Source organism: Pongo pygmaeus, chromosome X (assembly GCF_028885625.2).
Source record: "Pongo pygmaeus isolate AG05252 chromosome X, NHGRI_mPonPyg2-v2.0_pri, whole genome shotgun sequence".
Classification (NCBI taxonomy): domain Eukaryota; kingdom Metazoa; phylum Chordata; class Mammalia; order Primates; family Hominidae; genus Pongo; species Pongo pygmaeus.
In genome coordinates, this window is record NC_072396.2 from 159,644,390 (window position 1) to 159,660,274 (window position 15,885).

Below are 15,885 nucleotides of genomic sequence, written 5' to 3' on the forward strand. Positions count from 1 at the left end.
AATTATGATAATGTGCCAGAGGCTTCCTTTGTTTCCTTCCATTATTACCCTCAGTCCTTGAGTCAGGGAGCCTCTATGGGAATTTATCCAGCTACCAATTGTGTTTATTACAAGTATGGATTCAAGAACCGGGGAAAGAGCCACAGGGTGGCTGATAGTGAAAGGGACGTGGGCTGACTCCACTTCTGACCATTGGACCAAGTGGCATTCCACTTCCCCAGCGATTAACACAGGCTAGTGCAAGCCCCTGGTAAATGGCCACGGGTCCCACGAGAAGGGAGGAGGCAGGCTTAAAGTACACACTTGTAGCGTTACATGTGCCTGGCCTCACCTTTACAGGCTCACCTCACAGACTCTGGCCTGTGGACTGACTAGATCTGGGAATTAGATGAGGCACCATGATTTTCCATTGTGGTGATTCAAGGCAGAATGCCTTTAGCCAGACCTAGAGTTACCGGGGTTATACAGATCATGACGGCTTACTACAGGACACTGTGATCAATTAGACACCACCAAAGATCCCTGGGGAGAAATCAGTTTGGTTCCAGCTTCCAGCCCTGCTGCCTATCATGATACCCAGGCTCATCCTGTTTCTATGAGATTTAGTGCCAGTGCTTTGTCTCTGCTGTTTGGCGTGAAGCCCGGTCGTAGAGTTCAAATTGAGGTGTGCTGTAAGCATAAACGCACACACCGGAAAGTCTTTGCGGGGACAAAAAAAAAAAACAATGTAAAATATCCCATTCATACTGTTGTGTTTTGCCTGTATGTGGAAATGATAATATTTCGGATACGCTGGGTTAAAAAAATTCATTATAAAAATCATTTTCACCTTTTTCTTTTTACTCTTCTTTCATGTTACTGCCGGAAAATTTAAAAGTCAACATGTGGCACGCACACTACTCCTACAGGCCATCTGCTCTAGCGGGATGGGAACTGCAAGCAGCAAAGGGCTTTCAACCTCTCCGAGCTTCAACATGTTCACTTATTAATCAGGACTGATCCAACACCAACCTGAAAGGGTCGGTGTGAGAAAGCAAAGAAAGAGGTACTGTTTACGGAGCGTTCAGCCGTGAGCCCAGACGCAGGCGCGGAGCTAAACCCGGAGGTGAACCGGCTACAGCTGGGGCCACGCCCACAGACGCCAGGCTGTCGGGGCGGGAGGCACTCGCGCTTCCAGCCTGGGCCAACCAGGCTGGTTGAGGCTCGAAGCGCATGCACGGTCTCGCCCGCCGTACTGGCCGAGCCAGCAAATCGCATTGCGCGGACGACCAGCGCGCGCCTCGGATTCCGCCCCCGGGATGGCCCCGCCCCCTCCCGCCCCGCGGCAAGGCACGCACAGGTCGGTGCGCGGGTGGGTGGGTCCTAGCAGCGCGGCCTGACGGGACCAAGGCGGCGGGAGTCTGCGGTCGTTCCCTCGGCTGTGGACCGGGCGGCACGCACGCGGTGCGGGGTAACATGGCGGATGCGGAAGGTAAGGGCTGCAGGCTTCCGGGCCGTGCTAACTCCGGGCGACTCGGGGAACGGGGGTGGGGGGATGGTATCGGGGCCCGCGCACGGCTCCCTCTGGTTCCCGCCGGCGTGTCGGCCTCTTCACCGCCCGGCCTTAAGCCGGCCTTGTCGCTCGGCCCTGGCTCCGTGGCAAGGGCGCGAGAGTGGGAGCCCCTCGCGGTGACTTGGCATGATGGGGCTCGGCCCTCTCACATCCCTGGGGTCCGGGTCGCCGTCGAAAGACATCTGCAGTGCTGCCCACCCCGTGGTGGCGGGGGACGTGGCAGTGTCTGTGCTGCTGCCAGTCCGGACGCCGCCGTTACAGCTCCATGCGACTAGGGGAGCAAGGGTAGTGGAAACGGGCCGAGAAGAAAAGGAGCCGAGGGACCCCGGAGCAGGGATAGAGCTCCGAATTGCAAGAAAGTTCTAGAGGCCACAAGCCCGCGGGGACAGTCGAGTGGTCGCTTATGGAACTTTCCGGCCCCCTGCGTGAGCGCTTCTGTGGGATGTTTAAGCCCTGCCATAGCCACGTGGTGAACCGGAAGGGAAGCCGACACGTGCAGTAGCCTGCAGTCAGTTACCAGCCATGCCACCCATACATTTGGCCTTACACGCTTTGTTTTCTCGCTTACCTACGGATATACGTTCTAAGAAATGGGTCGTTAGGCGATTTCATCATTGTGTGAACATCAGAGGGCTCTTACACAAACCTAGGTGGCATGGGCTACTACACACCTAGGCTGTATATGGTGTAGCGTATGGCTCCTAGGCTTCAAACCTGGACAGCATGGTACTGCGCGGAATGCTGTAGGCAGTTGGGACACAGCGTTGAGAGTTTGTGTATTTAAACATGTCTAAGCAGAAAAAGGACAGTAAAAATATAGCACGGGGCCGGGCGTGGTGGCTCAGGCCTGTAATCCCAGCCCAGGCTGGCGGATCACCTGAGGTCAGGAGTTGAAGACCAGCCTGGCCGACATGGTGAAACCCGTCTCTACTAAAAATACAAAAAAATTAGGTGGGTGTGGTGGTACACGCCTGTAATCCCAGCTACTCGGGAGGCTGAGGCAGAATTGCTTGAACCTGGAGATGGAGGTTGCAGTGAGCCGAGTTCCTGCCACTGCACTCCAGCCTGGGGAAAGAGTGTGACTGTCTCAAAAAAAAAAAAAAAATTATATATATATATATGTGTGTGTGTGTGTGTATATATGTGTATATTATATGTATGTATGTTATATGTATATAGTACACAAGGTTATAAGTGGTGCACCCGTAGAGGAGGGCACTTAGCATGAATGGAGCTTGCTGGGCTGGAAGTTGCCCTGGCTGAGTCGGTGACTGAATGTGAAGGCCTCAGACATTACACTACTGGAGACTTTATAATCTGTACACCTAGGCTACACTAAATTTATAAAAATATATTTTTCTTCAGAATAAATCAACCTTAGCTTACTGTAACTTTATAAACTTTTTACTTCGACTATTGTAATAATACTTAGCTTAAAACAAACACATTATTCAGCTGTACATAAATATTTTCTCTGCTTCTATCCTTATTTAGGTTTTCTATTTAAAAATTTTTTAATTTTTTTCTTATTTTTTTGTTAACTAAGACACAAACACAAACACAGCACACACAGTAGCCTTGACCTACACAGGGTCAGGATCATCAAGACATCACTAGGAGACAGGAATTTTTCAGCTCTGTTATAATCTTATGGGGGCCACCATCACATACGCAGTCTGTCCTTGCAAAACATTATGTGGCATGTGACTGTAATTGTAGACCAAAAACCCGTTTCCTACCTGCCCTAATTTCGGTCTTTATTTTAAACTCTTGTTTCATTTATTCTTGGGGAAAATTCCCAAATCCTGTGTTTGTTTTTTTAGTAATTATTTTGCCAAAGAAACATAAGAAGAAAAAGGAGCGAAAGTCATTGCCAGAAGAAGATGTAGCCGTGAGTAGTAATGTGTTTGACTTCACTTTGACTAAAAAGAAAGTTTACTTAAATAACAAACTAAAGGAAAGAAGTGTTTTTAAAGGTTTCCAGGGAATGGGCCAGCATTGGTAGTCATTGTGTAGATTCGAAAAAGCACTGAAATGACACCACCCCAGACAGTCCAAGTGTCCTTCAGGCATAGCTTACTAAATGGTGCTGGTCTTACCAACTGCTGTCTCTGAATTTCTCTTCCTTATGCCACCCACAGACCCACCATCCCCGTTTCTCTTTAAATGTTTGGACCCATCTTAGTGGCATTTCACTTCCCCTCTGTACTCCTGGTTCATTTCTTCTCTCTCTTTCCCTTGGAGGTCCCAGTGAAAAGGCATAAGAAGCCTTGTTTTCTGTTTAAAAGGCATACATTTCCGTGTCAGTAATGGAATTGTTCAAAATCGGGTGGGAAGTTTAATAGGTTATATTTCTGTCCTGTCGAAGGAAATACAACACGCTGAAGAATTTCTTATCAAACCTGAATCCAAAGTTGCTAAGTTGGACACGTCTCAGTGGCCCCTTTTGCTAAAGGTATGTGGTTAAAATCGTGCATCAGGTGAATGCCTGCTTTTACGTTATTTCCAAGTGTTAAACAATTGATTGAGAATGCTTACTGCTGGCATCCTTGACTTTAGGAAATGCCCACTGATACAGTTTAAAGCAGGATTCCTTAAGGTATCTGAAATGAAGAACCAAGTTTTTAAAAAATTCGCAGTGCACTCAATACTGTTGTAGAATACATGTCCCCACAATGTTAAATTGCTAAGTTTGTAAACAGTTCTCAGTTTTTTTTACATGTGCTCACGACATGGTATTTTTGTTTTGTGTTGTGTCGTTGCTTTGTAGAATTTTGATAAGCTGAATGTAAGGACAACACACTATACACCTCTTGCATGTGGTTCAAATCCTCTGAAGAGAGAGATTGGGGACTATATCAGGTAAGTGTCAGGAGGAGGCACTGTGCAAACTTACTTTCTTTTGAAAATGCTTTCACATCAGCTGTTCAGGAAGGCAGTGGCATGCCAGAATAGCTTTGTCTTGAATATATAACCTGTACCCACAGTGAATTATTTTTGTTTTTAACTCTTCAGATTTGTTTCGTTGGAGCATAAGAGTGGGTGATACATTAATTTTTTTTCCATTCCAGGACAGGTTTCATTAATCTTGACAAGCCCTCTAACCCCTCTTCCCATGAGGTGGTAGCCTGGATTCGACGGATACTTAGGGTGGAGAAGACAGGGCACAGTGGTACTCTGGATCCCAAGGTGACTGGTTGTTTAATCGTGTGCATAGAACGAGCCACTCGCTTGGTGAAGTCACAACAGAGTGCAGGTATGTGGGAGAGGGAGGGAAGGACTGGCTAGAGTGGAAAGCTTTCTGTATTTCCCTTCTACGTTTTGTCTGCTGGAAACTATTTCTTCATTAAGAAAAAAAAAATCCTAAAACAAGGATATTGTTTTGGTTTCTGTGTACGTTCTGTCCCCTGCCAGATCTTGGTGGTCCACTCTTTTTGGAATTTCACGTCCTAAGCATGTATTCATCAAGCTGACTGGATCCATTTGTAGCCTGGAGGCAGATCTCTGCCTGGGTTCAGCTCTCAGCTTGTCACTCCAGGCTTCTCACTCTGACTCCAGGCTTCTCACTCTGTGCTACCGCTTCTGCCTAAAGTATCCTTCGTTCATTTTTATCTCTGAAAAGCCTGCTTATCTTGCAAGGCTTTTTCCAGGCAGGTTCTACACTGGGTACTCCCAACTGTCCCTGTCAGTACATTGAATTCCCAGTGAGAAAGTGTCTTCATTCTTTCCCACATCATCACCATGAAATCTCTCTTAACGCAAATTTTATAAAAACACAAGGTCAAACTGCCGCTTTTCCTGCTGTGCAGAATGGGAGTGACTGAGCATATAAGAAATACGGAAAACAGAAAACTCAGTGGCCACACCTGACTACTCTTTTGTCATTTTTCAGGCAAAGAGTATGTGGGGATTGTCCGGCTGCACAATGCTATTGAAGGGGGGACCCAGCTTTCTAGGGTAAGTCTGCAATTGTAGGGAGGACACCCTTTGTTGACTTGGATCTCTGAGCCCCTAAACATCTGGAGATGGATTAGCTGTCCTGACTGACTCCTTTTGTGCCCTTTTCAGTCGGCTGCCGCAGCCAGCCTGGACCAGTGACTGCACATGTACATTCTGATGAGGTGTTTGTTTTCGTTTGTGTTTGTTCTTAGGCCCTAGAAACTCTGACGGGTGCCCTATTCCAGCGACCCCCACTTATTGCTGCAGTAAAGAGGCAGCTCCGAGTAAGGACCATCTACGAGAGCAAAATGATTGAATACGATCCTGAAAGAAGATTAGGTGGGTCATTAGGCCTGTGAGTGGGTATGAACACATTCTTCAGGATTCTGTTCTCTTGTTAAAAGTAGACGCCCTTGAAGTTGAAGACTTTCTGAAACCTGCCCTACAGCTGGGATATTGTCTGTGGGCGATAGTTTTTGTTATCTTTCGTTGAAAAAGTAAACAGTGCCTAGTAAAGTGAGATGGCTTTTACACCTTTTATGATGACTGCTTCTGCTGGAATTGAAATGTTTACATTCTGCATTTGTGTAGTTCGGTGCTTTGTTCAAAGGTAAGTGTTTTCACCAAAGTATGTTTTGCATGTGTTTTTTATTTGTTGCAATTTTGACTGCTTAGAAGTTTCTGTTGTCAGAAGTAAATTTAAGACAATGCCTATTTTCCTCCCATCCATGAAACATACCATGCTGAATATACCTGCAACTTGTGTTAAAAATTCTGCTAATACCAGAATTACAGATCTTTTTTTTTTTTTTTTTTGAGACGGAGTCTCGCTCTGTTGCCCAGGCTGGAGTGCAGTGGCGCGATCTCGGCTCACTGCAAATTCCGTCTCCCGGGTTCACACCATTCTCCTGCCTCAGCCTCCCAAGTAGCTGGGACTACAGGCGCCCGCCATCACGCCTGGCTAATTTTTTGTACATTTAGTAGAGATGGGGTTTCACCATGTTAGCCAGGATGGTCTCGATCTCCTGACCTCGTGATCCACCCGCCTCGGCCTCCTAAAGTGCTGGGATTACAGGCGTGAGCCACTGTGCCCGGCCAGAATTACAGATCTTTACAGCAAATGCTTATATTTTAAGAAGTGTGTCTGTCACCTCTAGTCTTGGTGGCTCAGATGAAGGATAACTGCATTTCTCAACCAGTGATGTATTTACAGTAGGTGCTGCTTTTCTTTTGTGTGTGTGTATCTTAGGAATCTTTTGGGTGAGTTGTGAGGCTGGCACCTACATTCGGACATTATGTGTGCACCTTGGTTTGTTATTGGGAGTTGGTGGTCAGATGCAGGAGCTTCGGAGGGTTCGTTCTGGAGTCATGAGTGAAAAGGTATGTGTTATGGGGCTAGAAGTTTTAGAGCTGGTTCTTACCATCTGCCAGCCTTTGATGGCACTCCACTTGCTTCATGTCGTGGGAAAGACGCTTTCCAAAGTGTTGAGTTCAGTCCAGGGCAGCTTCCCTGTTCTGTTAATTAAACTTTGGGACATTAAAATGGGCTAAGGGAGATGATTGGGTAGAAAGTATTATTCTATTCATTTGCCTCCCAGCCTACAAAAATGCCTGCTTGGGGTCTGATACTTCAACGGTTAAAGATGCCTGGAAGAGCCAGGACTGAGGAGGCTGAAGACATAATGAGCTTGGACTAGTAAACAAGTGACATTCAGTTTTAGGAAGTTTGGGGTCTGATGGGCTGAAATACAAATAAACTGAATTATTTTCATACATGGCTGCTTTTCAGGACCACATGGTGACAATGCACGATGTGCTTGATGCTCAGTGGCTGTATGATAACCACAAGGATGAGAGTTACCTGCGGCGAGTTGTTTACCCTTTGGAAAAGCTGTTGACATCTCATAAACGGCTGGTTATGAAAGACAGTGCAGTAAGTTCCGGGTTAGGAGTTTGTATTTGGACAGAACATACTCTAAAGATGAGGCTTGCTCTTTTTATTGTTTTCCTTGGGTTTTGTTTTATTTTTTTCAAGTCCAAACCAAGTATATTAATTTGAAGTAAAAGTTTAGTGGTAGGCATACTTAAAAATAAGGCACATTAGGCTGGGCACAGTGGCTGATGCCTATAATCCCAGCGCTTTGGCTGAGGCAACAGGATCACTTGAGTCAAGGAAGGAGTTTGAGACCAGCTTGAGCCCAGGAGATCAAGGCTGTAAGCTGTGTTTTTATGATGATCAGAGAGTTGGCCTTTTATAAATTAAAACATTGTTTTTTTCTCTAACTTGAGGGATAAAAATTTCTGGATATTTAAAATGTTTGTATTTGGTAATTATTTATATTCAAATCTTGTATAGATGTTCACATTTCTTGTATGTGTATAGGCTGTAATAAATACTGAAAGATGGCACCATAATAGTTGAAAAAACTCAGTCACAAAACAGTGGACAACATAAATGTGATGTCCTCTCCTTATCAAACCACTGGCTTCTGGGTGAATGTAAAGGGAGGAGAGAATGTGATCAGCAAAAGAGGTCTAGGTGAGTGGAGATGGTATGAGGCAGATGGGTGCATTGGGTACCATTGAACCTCTGGAGAGGTAGCCTTAATTTGTACCCACTGACCTATAAATTCTGCACCAAGACTTGTGTGATTGGTTCAACAGGCCTCAGTAATCTTGTTTTCAAGTTCTTTAAGAGCCTGTTATTGCCTGGATCTCCAGTAAATCTATTCTTTCTCCTGATAAGGAGGAGAGAGGAGTAATTAAGGAATGCCAAGGCTATTTTTATGTTTAAAATGAAAATACGGACCACGTGCGGTGGCTCACACCTATAATCCCAGCACTTTGGGAGGCCGGGCGGGGCAAATTGCTTGAGCTCAGGAGTTTGAGACCAGCCTGGGCAATATGGTGAAACCCTGTCTCTATTAAAAATACAAAAATTAGCTGGGCGTGGTGGCGCATGCCTGTAATCCCAGCTACTTGGGAGGCTGAGAATCACTTGAACTCGAGAGCTGGAGGTTGCAGTGAGCCGAGAACGTGCCACTGCACTCCACACTGGACGACAGAGGGAGGTTCTGCCTGAAAAAAAAAAAAAAAGAAAAGAAAATACCTGTGAGTCTCTAGAACCTGAAAACCTGAAAGTCTTCTTTACTACTTTTGAGTCATGTGTGTAAAGTACGGAGAGTGGTGCCTAGCTCTTCTGAGTCCCTTCATGCCCCTTGCAGCTAGTGGGCTATAAGTGCCATCCCTGTGTCCTGGTGTCAGGCCCCACTCCCTTGTTGTCCTCCTTTACTCTGGTGTGGGAGTGGGGTGGAGGGCAGCAGCTGGGCCCCTTACACATGGTGCCATCTCTGCAGGTAAATGCCATCTGCTATGGGGCCAAGATCATGCTTCCAGGTGTTCTTCGATATGAGGACGGCATTGAGGTCAATCAGGAGATTGTGGTTATCACCACCAAAGGAGAAGCAATCTGCATGGGTAAGAGGGGATGTTTATTTTTTAAATTGTAAATGTTTGTGGTTACATACTGGGTGTATATATTTATGGGGTTCATGAGATGTTTTGATACAGGCATGCAATACATAATAATCACATGATGGAGAATGGGGCATCCATCTTAAGCATTTATCCTTTGTGTTACAAACAATCCTATTTTACTGTTATTTATCACCTTAGTTATTTTAAAATATACACAAGTTATTATTGATTATAGTCACCCTGTTGTGCTGTTAAATAGCAGGTCTTACTCGTTTTGTTCATTCTTTTGGTTTTTTGTTGGTGGTGGTGGTTTTTTTTTTTTTTTTTTTGAGACAGTCTTGCTCTTTTGCCCAGGCTGGAGTGCAGTGACGTGACCTCGGCTCACTGCAACTTCTGCTTCCCAGGTTCAACCGATTCTCGTGCCTCAGCCTTCCGAGTAGCTAGGATTACAGGTGCACACCACGACATCTGGCTAATTTTTTGTATTTTCAGTAGAGACGGGGTTTTGCCATGTTGGTCAGGCTGGTCTCGAACTTCTGACCTCAGGTGATCTGCCCTCCCAAAGTGCTGGGATTACAGGTGTGAGCCACCATGCCTGGCCTGATTTTTTTTTTTTTTTGGTACCCATTAACCATCCCTACCTCCCTGCCAGCCCCCCACTACCCTCCCAGTCTCTGGTAACCATTCTTTTACTCTTCTCTGTCCATGAGTTCAATTGTTTCGATTCTTAGCTTCCACAAATAAGTGAGAACATGCAATGTTTGTCTTTCTGTGACTGGCCGATTACACTTAATATAACGATCTTCAGTTCCATCCATGTTGTTGGAAATGACAGGATCTCATTCTTTTTTAAGGCTGAATAGTAATCCATCGTGTATATGTACCACATTTTCTTTATCCATTTATCTGTCGATGGGCACTTCAGTTGCTTCCAAATCTTGGCTACTGTGATCTCTTTGATAACACTGATTTCCTTTATTTGGGGTATATACCCAGCAGTGGGATTGCTGGATCCTATGGTAGCTCAATTTAGTTTTTCAAGGAACCTCCAAACTGTTCTTCGTAGTGGTTATACTAATTTACATTCCCACCAACAATGTACAAAGGTTCCCTTTTCTCCACATCCTTGCCAGCATTTGTCATTGCCTGTCTTTTGGATATAAACCATTTTAACTGGAGTGAAATGATATTTCATTGTAGTTTTGATTTGCATTTCTCTCGTGATGAGCGTTGAGCACCTTTTCATATGCCTGTTTGCCATTTATTTGTCTTCTTTTGAGAAGTGTCTGTTCAAATCTTTTGCCTGTTTTTTGATCGGATTATTAGATTTTTTTCCTATAGCACTGAGTTCCTTATATATTCTGGTTATTAATCCCTTGTCAGATGGGTAGTTTGCGGATATTTTCTCCCATTCTTATGCATATGGATATCTAGTTTTCCCAGCATCATTTATTGAAGAGACTGGTTTTTACCCAGTGTATGTTCTTGGCACCTTTGTCAAAAATGAGTTAAATGTAGGTGTGTGCATTTGTTTCTGGGTTCCCTATTCTGTTCCGTTGGTTTATGTGCCTGTTTTTATGCCAGTACCATACTGTTTTGGTTATTGTAGCTCTATACTATAATTTGAAGTCAGGTAATGTGATTCCTCCAGGTTTGTTCTTTTTGCTTAGGATAGCTTTGGCTATTTTGAGTTTTTTGTGGTTCCATATAAAGTACCAGTGTTTTTTAACTCGTGAAAGCTTAGCTACTGTTGGATTGTCTCTTAAGACTTTAAATGTTCTGCGCACTCTCTTAGTGAATGAACCTTAGAGCTATTCATTTAATGGGTCTAATTTGTACCAGAAGTAAGCATGTCATCAGGATTCCTTAGCTCTGTGAGCAGGCGAGGCAGCCACGGCCTATGGACAGCAGCAGAAAAGGAATCCTTAAAACTTCAAAGGTTCTGTGGCCCCAAAGGGAGTGTGCATGCCATTCCTATAGATGTCTTGAGCTGCAAGCCTGTTATGTGTATCGTTAGGTGCTTTGGTTAGGTGTTTTTTAACTTGAGAAGTTTAACGTCATTTCAAAGGCCTCCTTCTCATAATGGAGTATTTCCTCCATATGCACATCCTGAGCAAAGGTAACCCCAATTAAAGTAGTAGCTCAGAGTTTTAAAAGTTTTAAAGTGGCATACAACAGTAGAATTGGGGCTCATCAATTATCATTTCTTTCCCCCTTCAAATAATTCTTTTCTTTATTCAATGCCTGTAGCTATTGCATTAATGACCACAGCGGTCATCTCTACCTGCGACCATGGTATAGTAGCCAAGATCAAGAGAGTGATCATGGAGAGAGACACTTACCCTCGGAAGTGGGGTTTAGGTCCAAAGGTAAGTGGTACTGGATTGCGTGTCCTGTCAGGTTCTTTTGTTTGGCATTGTTGAATACTTGGGCAGCTCTTGGTGTATTTCACCACCACAACCTTGTATTGTGCTGGGCTCTGGGTTGTCGATGAGTGGAAACAGGCCCTGTCTTGGGCCTTAGAGATTTCAGTCTAATGAGGGGAAGCAGTTGGGCATTACTTACGTAATCACACAGTGGAATGGCGAATTTCATGCACGTTGGTGGCTACCAAGGAGTGCAGAGAGGTGTCTGTCACCTGGAGTGTCCACAGTGGTCAAGGAGTCTGGCTTAGAGATTTCAGTCTAATGAGGGGAAACAGTTGGGCATTACTTATGTAATCACACAGTGGAATGGTGAATTTCATGCACGTTAGTGGCTACCAAGGAGTGCAGAGAGGTGTCTGTCACCTGGAGTGTCCACAGTGGTCAAGGAGTCTGGTCAAGGGATCGTCTGTTAAGCCACACCAGTGTGAAGAGTGGGTTATAGGTGTTGGTGAAGTGAAGAGGGGAGGGGTGGCTACGGTGGGGACGTATGTCTGCAGAGGCTCTCACTAATAAGCTTTGTGACATTCAACAAGTCCTGTGTGTGTTGGAGTTAGTGGGCAAATTTTGAATGCTCTGGAGAGGAGTTTGAGGTCCTGCTGAGAATACATCCATTCTAATGTTGACACCTTGATGTTCCACCAGGCAAGTCAGAAGAAGCTGATGATCAAGCAGGGCCTTCTGGACAAGCATGGGAAGCCCACAGACAGCACACCTGCCACCTGGAAGCAGGAGTATGTTGACTACAGGTGAGGGCAGGATGTTTCAGAGCCAGGGGTGGGTAGAGACGGCACACTTGCTGCCTTGATGCAGGAGTACGTCAACAACAGGTGAGGATGGGAGGGTAGAGAGAGCCCACTTGCCATCTGGACGCAGGAGTACATGGACAACAGGTGAGGGACAGGTGAGCATGGAGGTTGTAGAGCCCAGGGGAGGGGTAGTCACTTGGTTTGGGGCAAACTTGCTAAATGCGGGACCACAGGAACCAGCTCTTCGGCTCCCGTGAGGTTTTGGCTGCCCAGGCCAGTTAGGGGTGTGGGCCTGCACGGCAGACAGTTATCCCTTTCTAGTCTGGCTCGTGGGACTGTAGAGGGAGTCAGTCTGTAACAGTAAGTGGTGAGTTCTGTCCAGCGTCAGTATTTTGATGGTGGCTTTAGACTTGCCAGATAACACGACATAACATCAGTACTGCCCTGGAAAGCCATTCAGTGAATTTGACCTATTGCTACCTCTTTTTCAGTGAGTCTGCCAAAAAAGAGGTGGTTGCTGAAGTGGTAAAAGCCCCGCAGGTAGTTGCCGAAGCAGCAAAAACTGCGAAGGTGAGTGGCATGCTGTCATCAGTTTGGAATGTGCTTAGGGAGATAATCCTAAGAGGCACTGGCGTTTGTCTTACTTTGTGACTGTCTGTAGTCCAGCCATATACGCTAGCATCAGAGGTGCAGCGCATACACAGGTAATGCTGCCTCATACCCTGGGGTGCTTGTTTGGGCTCTGCAGGCTCCTCTGATTTGTATTCTCTGTCGTATCTGCTGGGAGGAGGAATGTGGGCTCAGGAATCAGACTGGCCTCGACTCCTACCTCAGCTATGGCGGCAACACAGTGATAGAATGGGTGGTGGTGTGTGTGTCAATTCTGGCCCCTGCCCTGGGTCATGGTAGGACAGATGTGTTGAAATCAGAGGCCATGGCTGTTGGAGCTGCTGGCATTAGAGCACAGAATGACAGGTCTGCACTCAGAAACTGGGGGCAGTACTGAGTATCCTGCACAGGCCGTGTGGGAGGAGCTTCTGACTTGTCAGATGTGAATTCCTGCTTTGCCTGCTTTCTGTGAGAGGTCCTTGCAGTCATGAGAGAAACAGCTCCTCCGGGCCTTTCCACCCCAAGCCCTGTGCTGCTGCTGTGCTCCTTCTCTCGTGCCTGCCTCAAGGCTTCTTGGATTTGGGGGATGAGACTGTCTTCAAATCCTCAGTAAACTAAGGCCCTGTCCGGGTTCGTAGTCAGAAAACGTCCTGTTGGATTCAATTGGGATCTTTCTTGGTGCCTTGCTACCTTTTGACTCACTGAACCTTTCTTGTCCATTATTGCCCAAGAGCTAACACTTAACCAATTGCTTTCATCTCAGCGGAAGCGAGAGAGTGAGAGTGAAAGTGATGAGACTCCTCCAGCAGCTCCTCAGCTGATCAAGAAGGAAAAGAAGAAGAGTAAGAAGGACAAGAAGGCCAAAGCTGGTCTGGAGAGTGGGGCCGAGCCTGGAGATGGGGTGTGTGGAAACACGTTCAGGTTCCTTGGGCTGGCTTAGTCTCTGCGTAGGGAAAGAATTACCCAGGTGGTACCAGCTTTGTTACTCTTCTTGGAGGAGCTGTGGCCTGGGGGTGGGGTGCCACCAAGTGCCTTTAGTGCTTCCCCATGTTCCTGGAGTGCTTTTGCCCTCCCTGTGGAATGGACAGATAGAGGCATCCGGCCTCTACCACTTATACTTAGAGCTCTATTGAAGGTGGGTGGAGAGGATGTGTAGGATGGTGATCTGAATGTTTCCACTTCCAAAAGTAGACCACTAGGGTGTCACTGAAAGGTTCACAGAACTTTGTGGTCACATGCAGTATTTAACGCAAAATATCCTTACAGGTCCTGAAAAAGGCTTGCTTGAATGTGGACCTTTACCAGATTTCCTTCTGGGAGAGTCATAGCTTTGTTAGTGGATGGTATCTATGAGCTTTCATTCTCTTTCTTTCTAGGACAGTGATAACACCAAGAAGAAGAAGAAGAAGAAGAAAGCAAAAGAGGTAGAATTGGTTTCTGAGTAGTGAAGGCCACTTGAAGCATTGTGTCCAGCTGGAGGAGAAACTAAAGCCTTATTGAGAAAACATGTTATAGATCCTTTTGTTGCTGAGAGTGTGGAACATAGGTCCTAGACAGGGTGAAGAGTTCTGGCACATTGTAGCTGCTACTTTGAGACCTCGGTGATGTTACCTGGTGTGGTCATCCCATCTTGTCCTGTTTTAAGGATATGGGTGATGAAAGATGAAAGAGGCAGAGTTTATCCCACTGACTTCTCTGTTTTGAGTTGGGAAGCCTCGCCTTCAGACCCAGTAACTGTCTGCAGCTGTCTGCTAGTGGTTGTCTTAACATCGTAGTCCTAGTTTGCATTTTTTTAATCCCCTCTGTTTAAAAGGTTTGTAAAACAAAACAAAAAACTAAGTCTGCTCAGTGAAATGGTGTAGAACCCTAAATAAGTGGTAGAAGAGTGTCACTGAATTTTGTCTCTGAATTCAGTATAACTGAGTTTTGTCCATGCTGGTGTCTGGGTTATAGGCCTGATGGGCCTGGTAGTTTTCCATCTTGTTCTGGCCTAGAGGTCAGTCCTTTGCACTTCCTCAAAGCTTGTGTACAGTGCTCACCTAAATCCATCTGACTACTTGTTCCTCTGCCCTCTTGTTTTAGGCCTCGTTTACTTTTAAAAAATGAAATTGTTCATTGCTGGGAGAAGAATGTTGTAATTTTTACTTATTAAAGTCAACTTGTTAAGTTTTTTATGTATTCCTGTTGGGTTTTCTTGTTGATCTCATGCTAGCAGAGCAAAAATTGTGAAATATTTTGATTAAAAATCTAGGGACCTTTATGTCCTATTTGAAATGTGATGCTTTTCCTTTTATGTTTTCTGGTTTTTACATTTTTGTTCTGTATCTTACACAATCCACCTTGGGCCCTGTCATCTGATGTGAGATCAAGTACTCAGAGGCAGTGATTACCACAAAACCAGTGATCTCTAGAAGAACAGAGGAGGAGAGGGTTAATGTATTTATACATAGTGGGCCTGGCAGGAGGGGGGCAGGGTGAGTCGGGAGAAGGAAGCTGAGGGTGGGGACATGCAGGAATCTGAAGGCCTTGGTGACAGATTAGTGGAAGAAAGGTCTAGGGTTGCTTCCAATTTGGTATTAAGAACCAAGAAGGAGGCCGGATGCAGTGGCTCACACCTATAATCCCAGTGCTTTGGGAGGCTGAGGCGGGCAGATCACCTGAGGTCAGGAGTTTGAGACCAGCCTGGCCAACATGGCAAAACCCATCTCTGTAATCCCAGCTACTCGGGAGGCTGAGGCAGGAGAATCCCCTGGAACCTGGGAGGTGGAGGTTGCAGTGAGCCGAGATCCTGCCACTGCACTCCAGCCTGGCAAAACAGACGTCGTCTGTCTCAAAAAAAAAAAAAAAAAAAAAAGAAGTAGCACTCTTGGATGCAGTGAGGAGAGGCCCTGAGCTGTAGCCATATCATGAGCCAGGCGTGCAGAATGGACCCCAGCCCTGGCTCAGCGACCGGCCTCCACTGTACCACGGGACCCCAGGCTTGGATTTTCTTTCTAAATATGTGCCCACAGTGAGCTCTCCCCTAGATACGGCAACCTTAGGGGTGTTTTTCTACATGGGCACTAGCCAGTAGAGACCTGCAGTGGGGGCACAGAGAATGGGGACTCTTCCAGGGCACCACTGTTTATCATGTGAA

The 15,885-nt window shown here is 45.9% G+C and overlaps 1 protein-coding gene and 2 non-coding genes across 3 annotated transcripts; all 3 read left to right on the forward strand.

The window, feature by feature from the left end:
* The first annotated feature begins 1,062 nt into the window (after window positions 1-1,062).
* Window positions 1,063-15,023, forward strand: DKC1 (dyskerin pseudouridine synthase 1). Its single transcript, XM_054471948.2, has 15 exons — window positions 1,063-1,471; window positions 3,376-3,443; window positions 3,921-4,007; window positions 4,323-4,414; window positions 4,624-4,808; window positions 5,445-5,509; window positions 5,704-5,830; window positions 6,741-6,871; window positions 7,281-7,424; window positions 8,848-8,968; window positions 11,219-11,337; window positions 12,037-12,140; window positions 12,632-12,710; window positions 13,513-13,650; window positions 14,126-15,023. Exons 1-15 carry the CDS (start codon window positions 1,213-1,215, stop codon window positions 14,192-14,194), a joined length of 1,788 nt encoding a protein of 595 aa, XP_054327923.1. The 5' UTR covers window positions 1,063-1,212; the 3' UTR covers window positions 14,195-15,023.
* Window positions 6,967-7,098, forward strand: LOC129025548 (small nucleolar RNA SNORA36 family). The gene has a single exon (XR_008497296.1). It is a non-coding gene; the product is annotated as a small nucleolar RNA SNORA36 family (small nucleolar RNA).
* Window positions 12,438-12,563, forward strand: LOC129025554 (small nucleolar RNA SNORA56). The gene has a single exon (XR_008497302.1). It is a non-coding gene; the product is annotated as a small nucleolar RNA SNORA56 (small nucleolar RNA).
* Window positions 15,024-15,885: the final 862 nt, after the last annotated feature.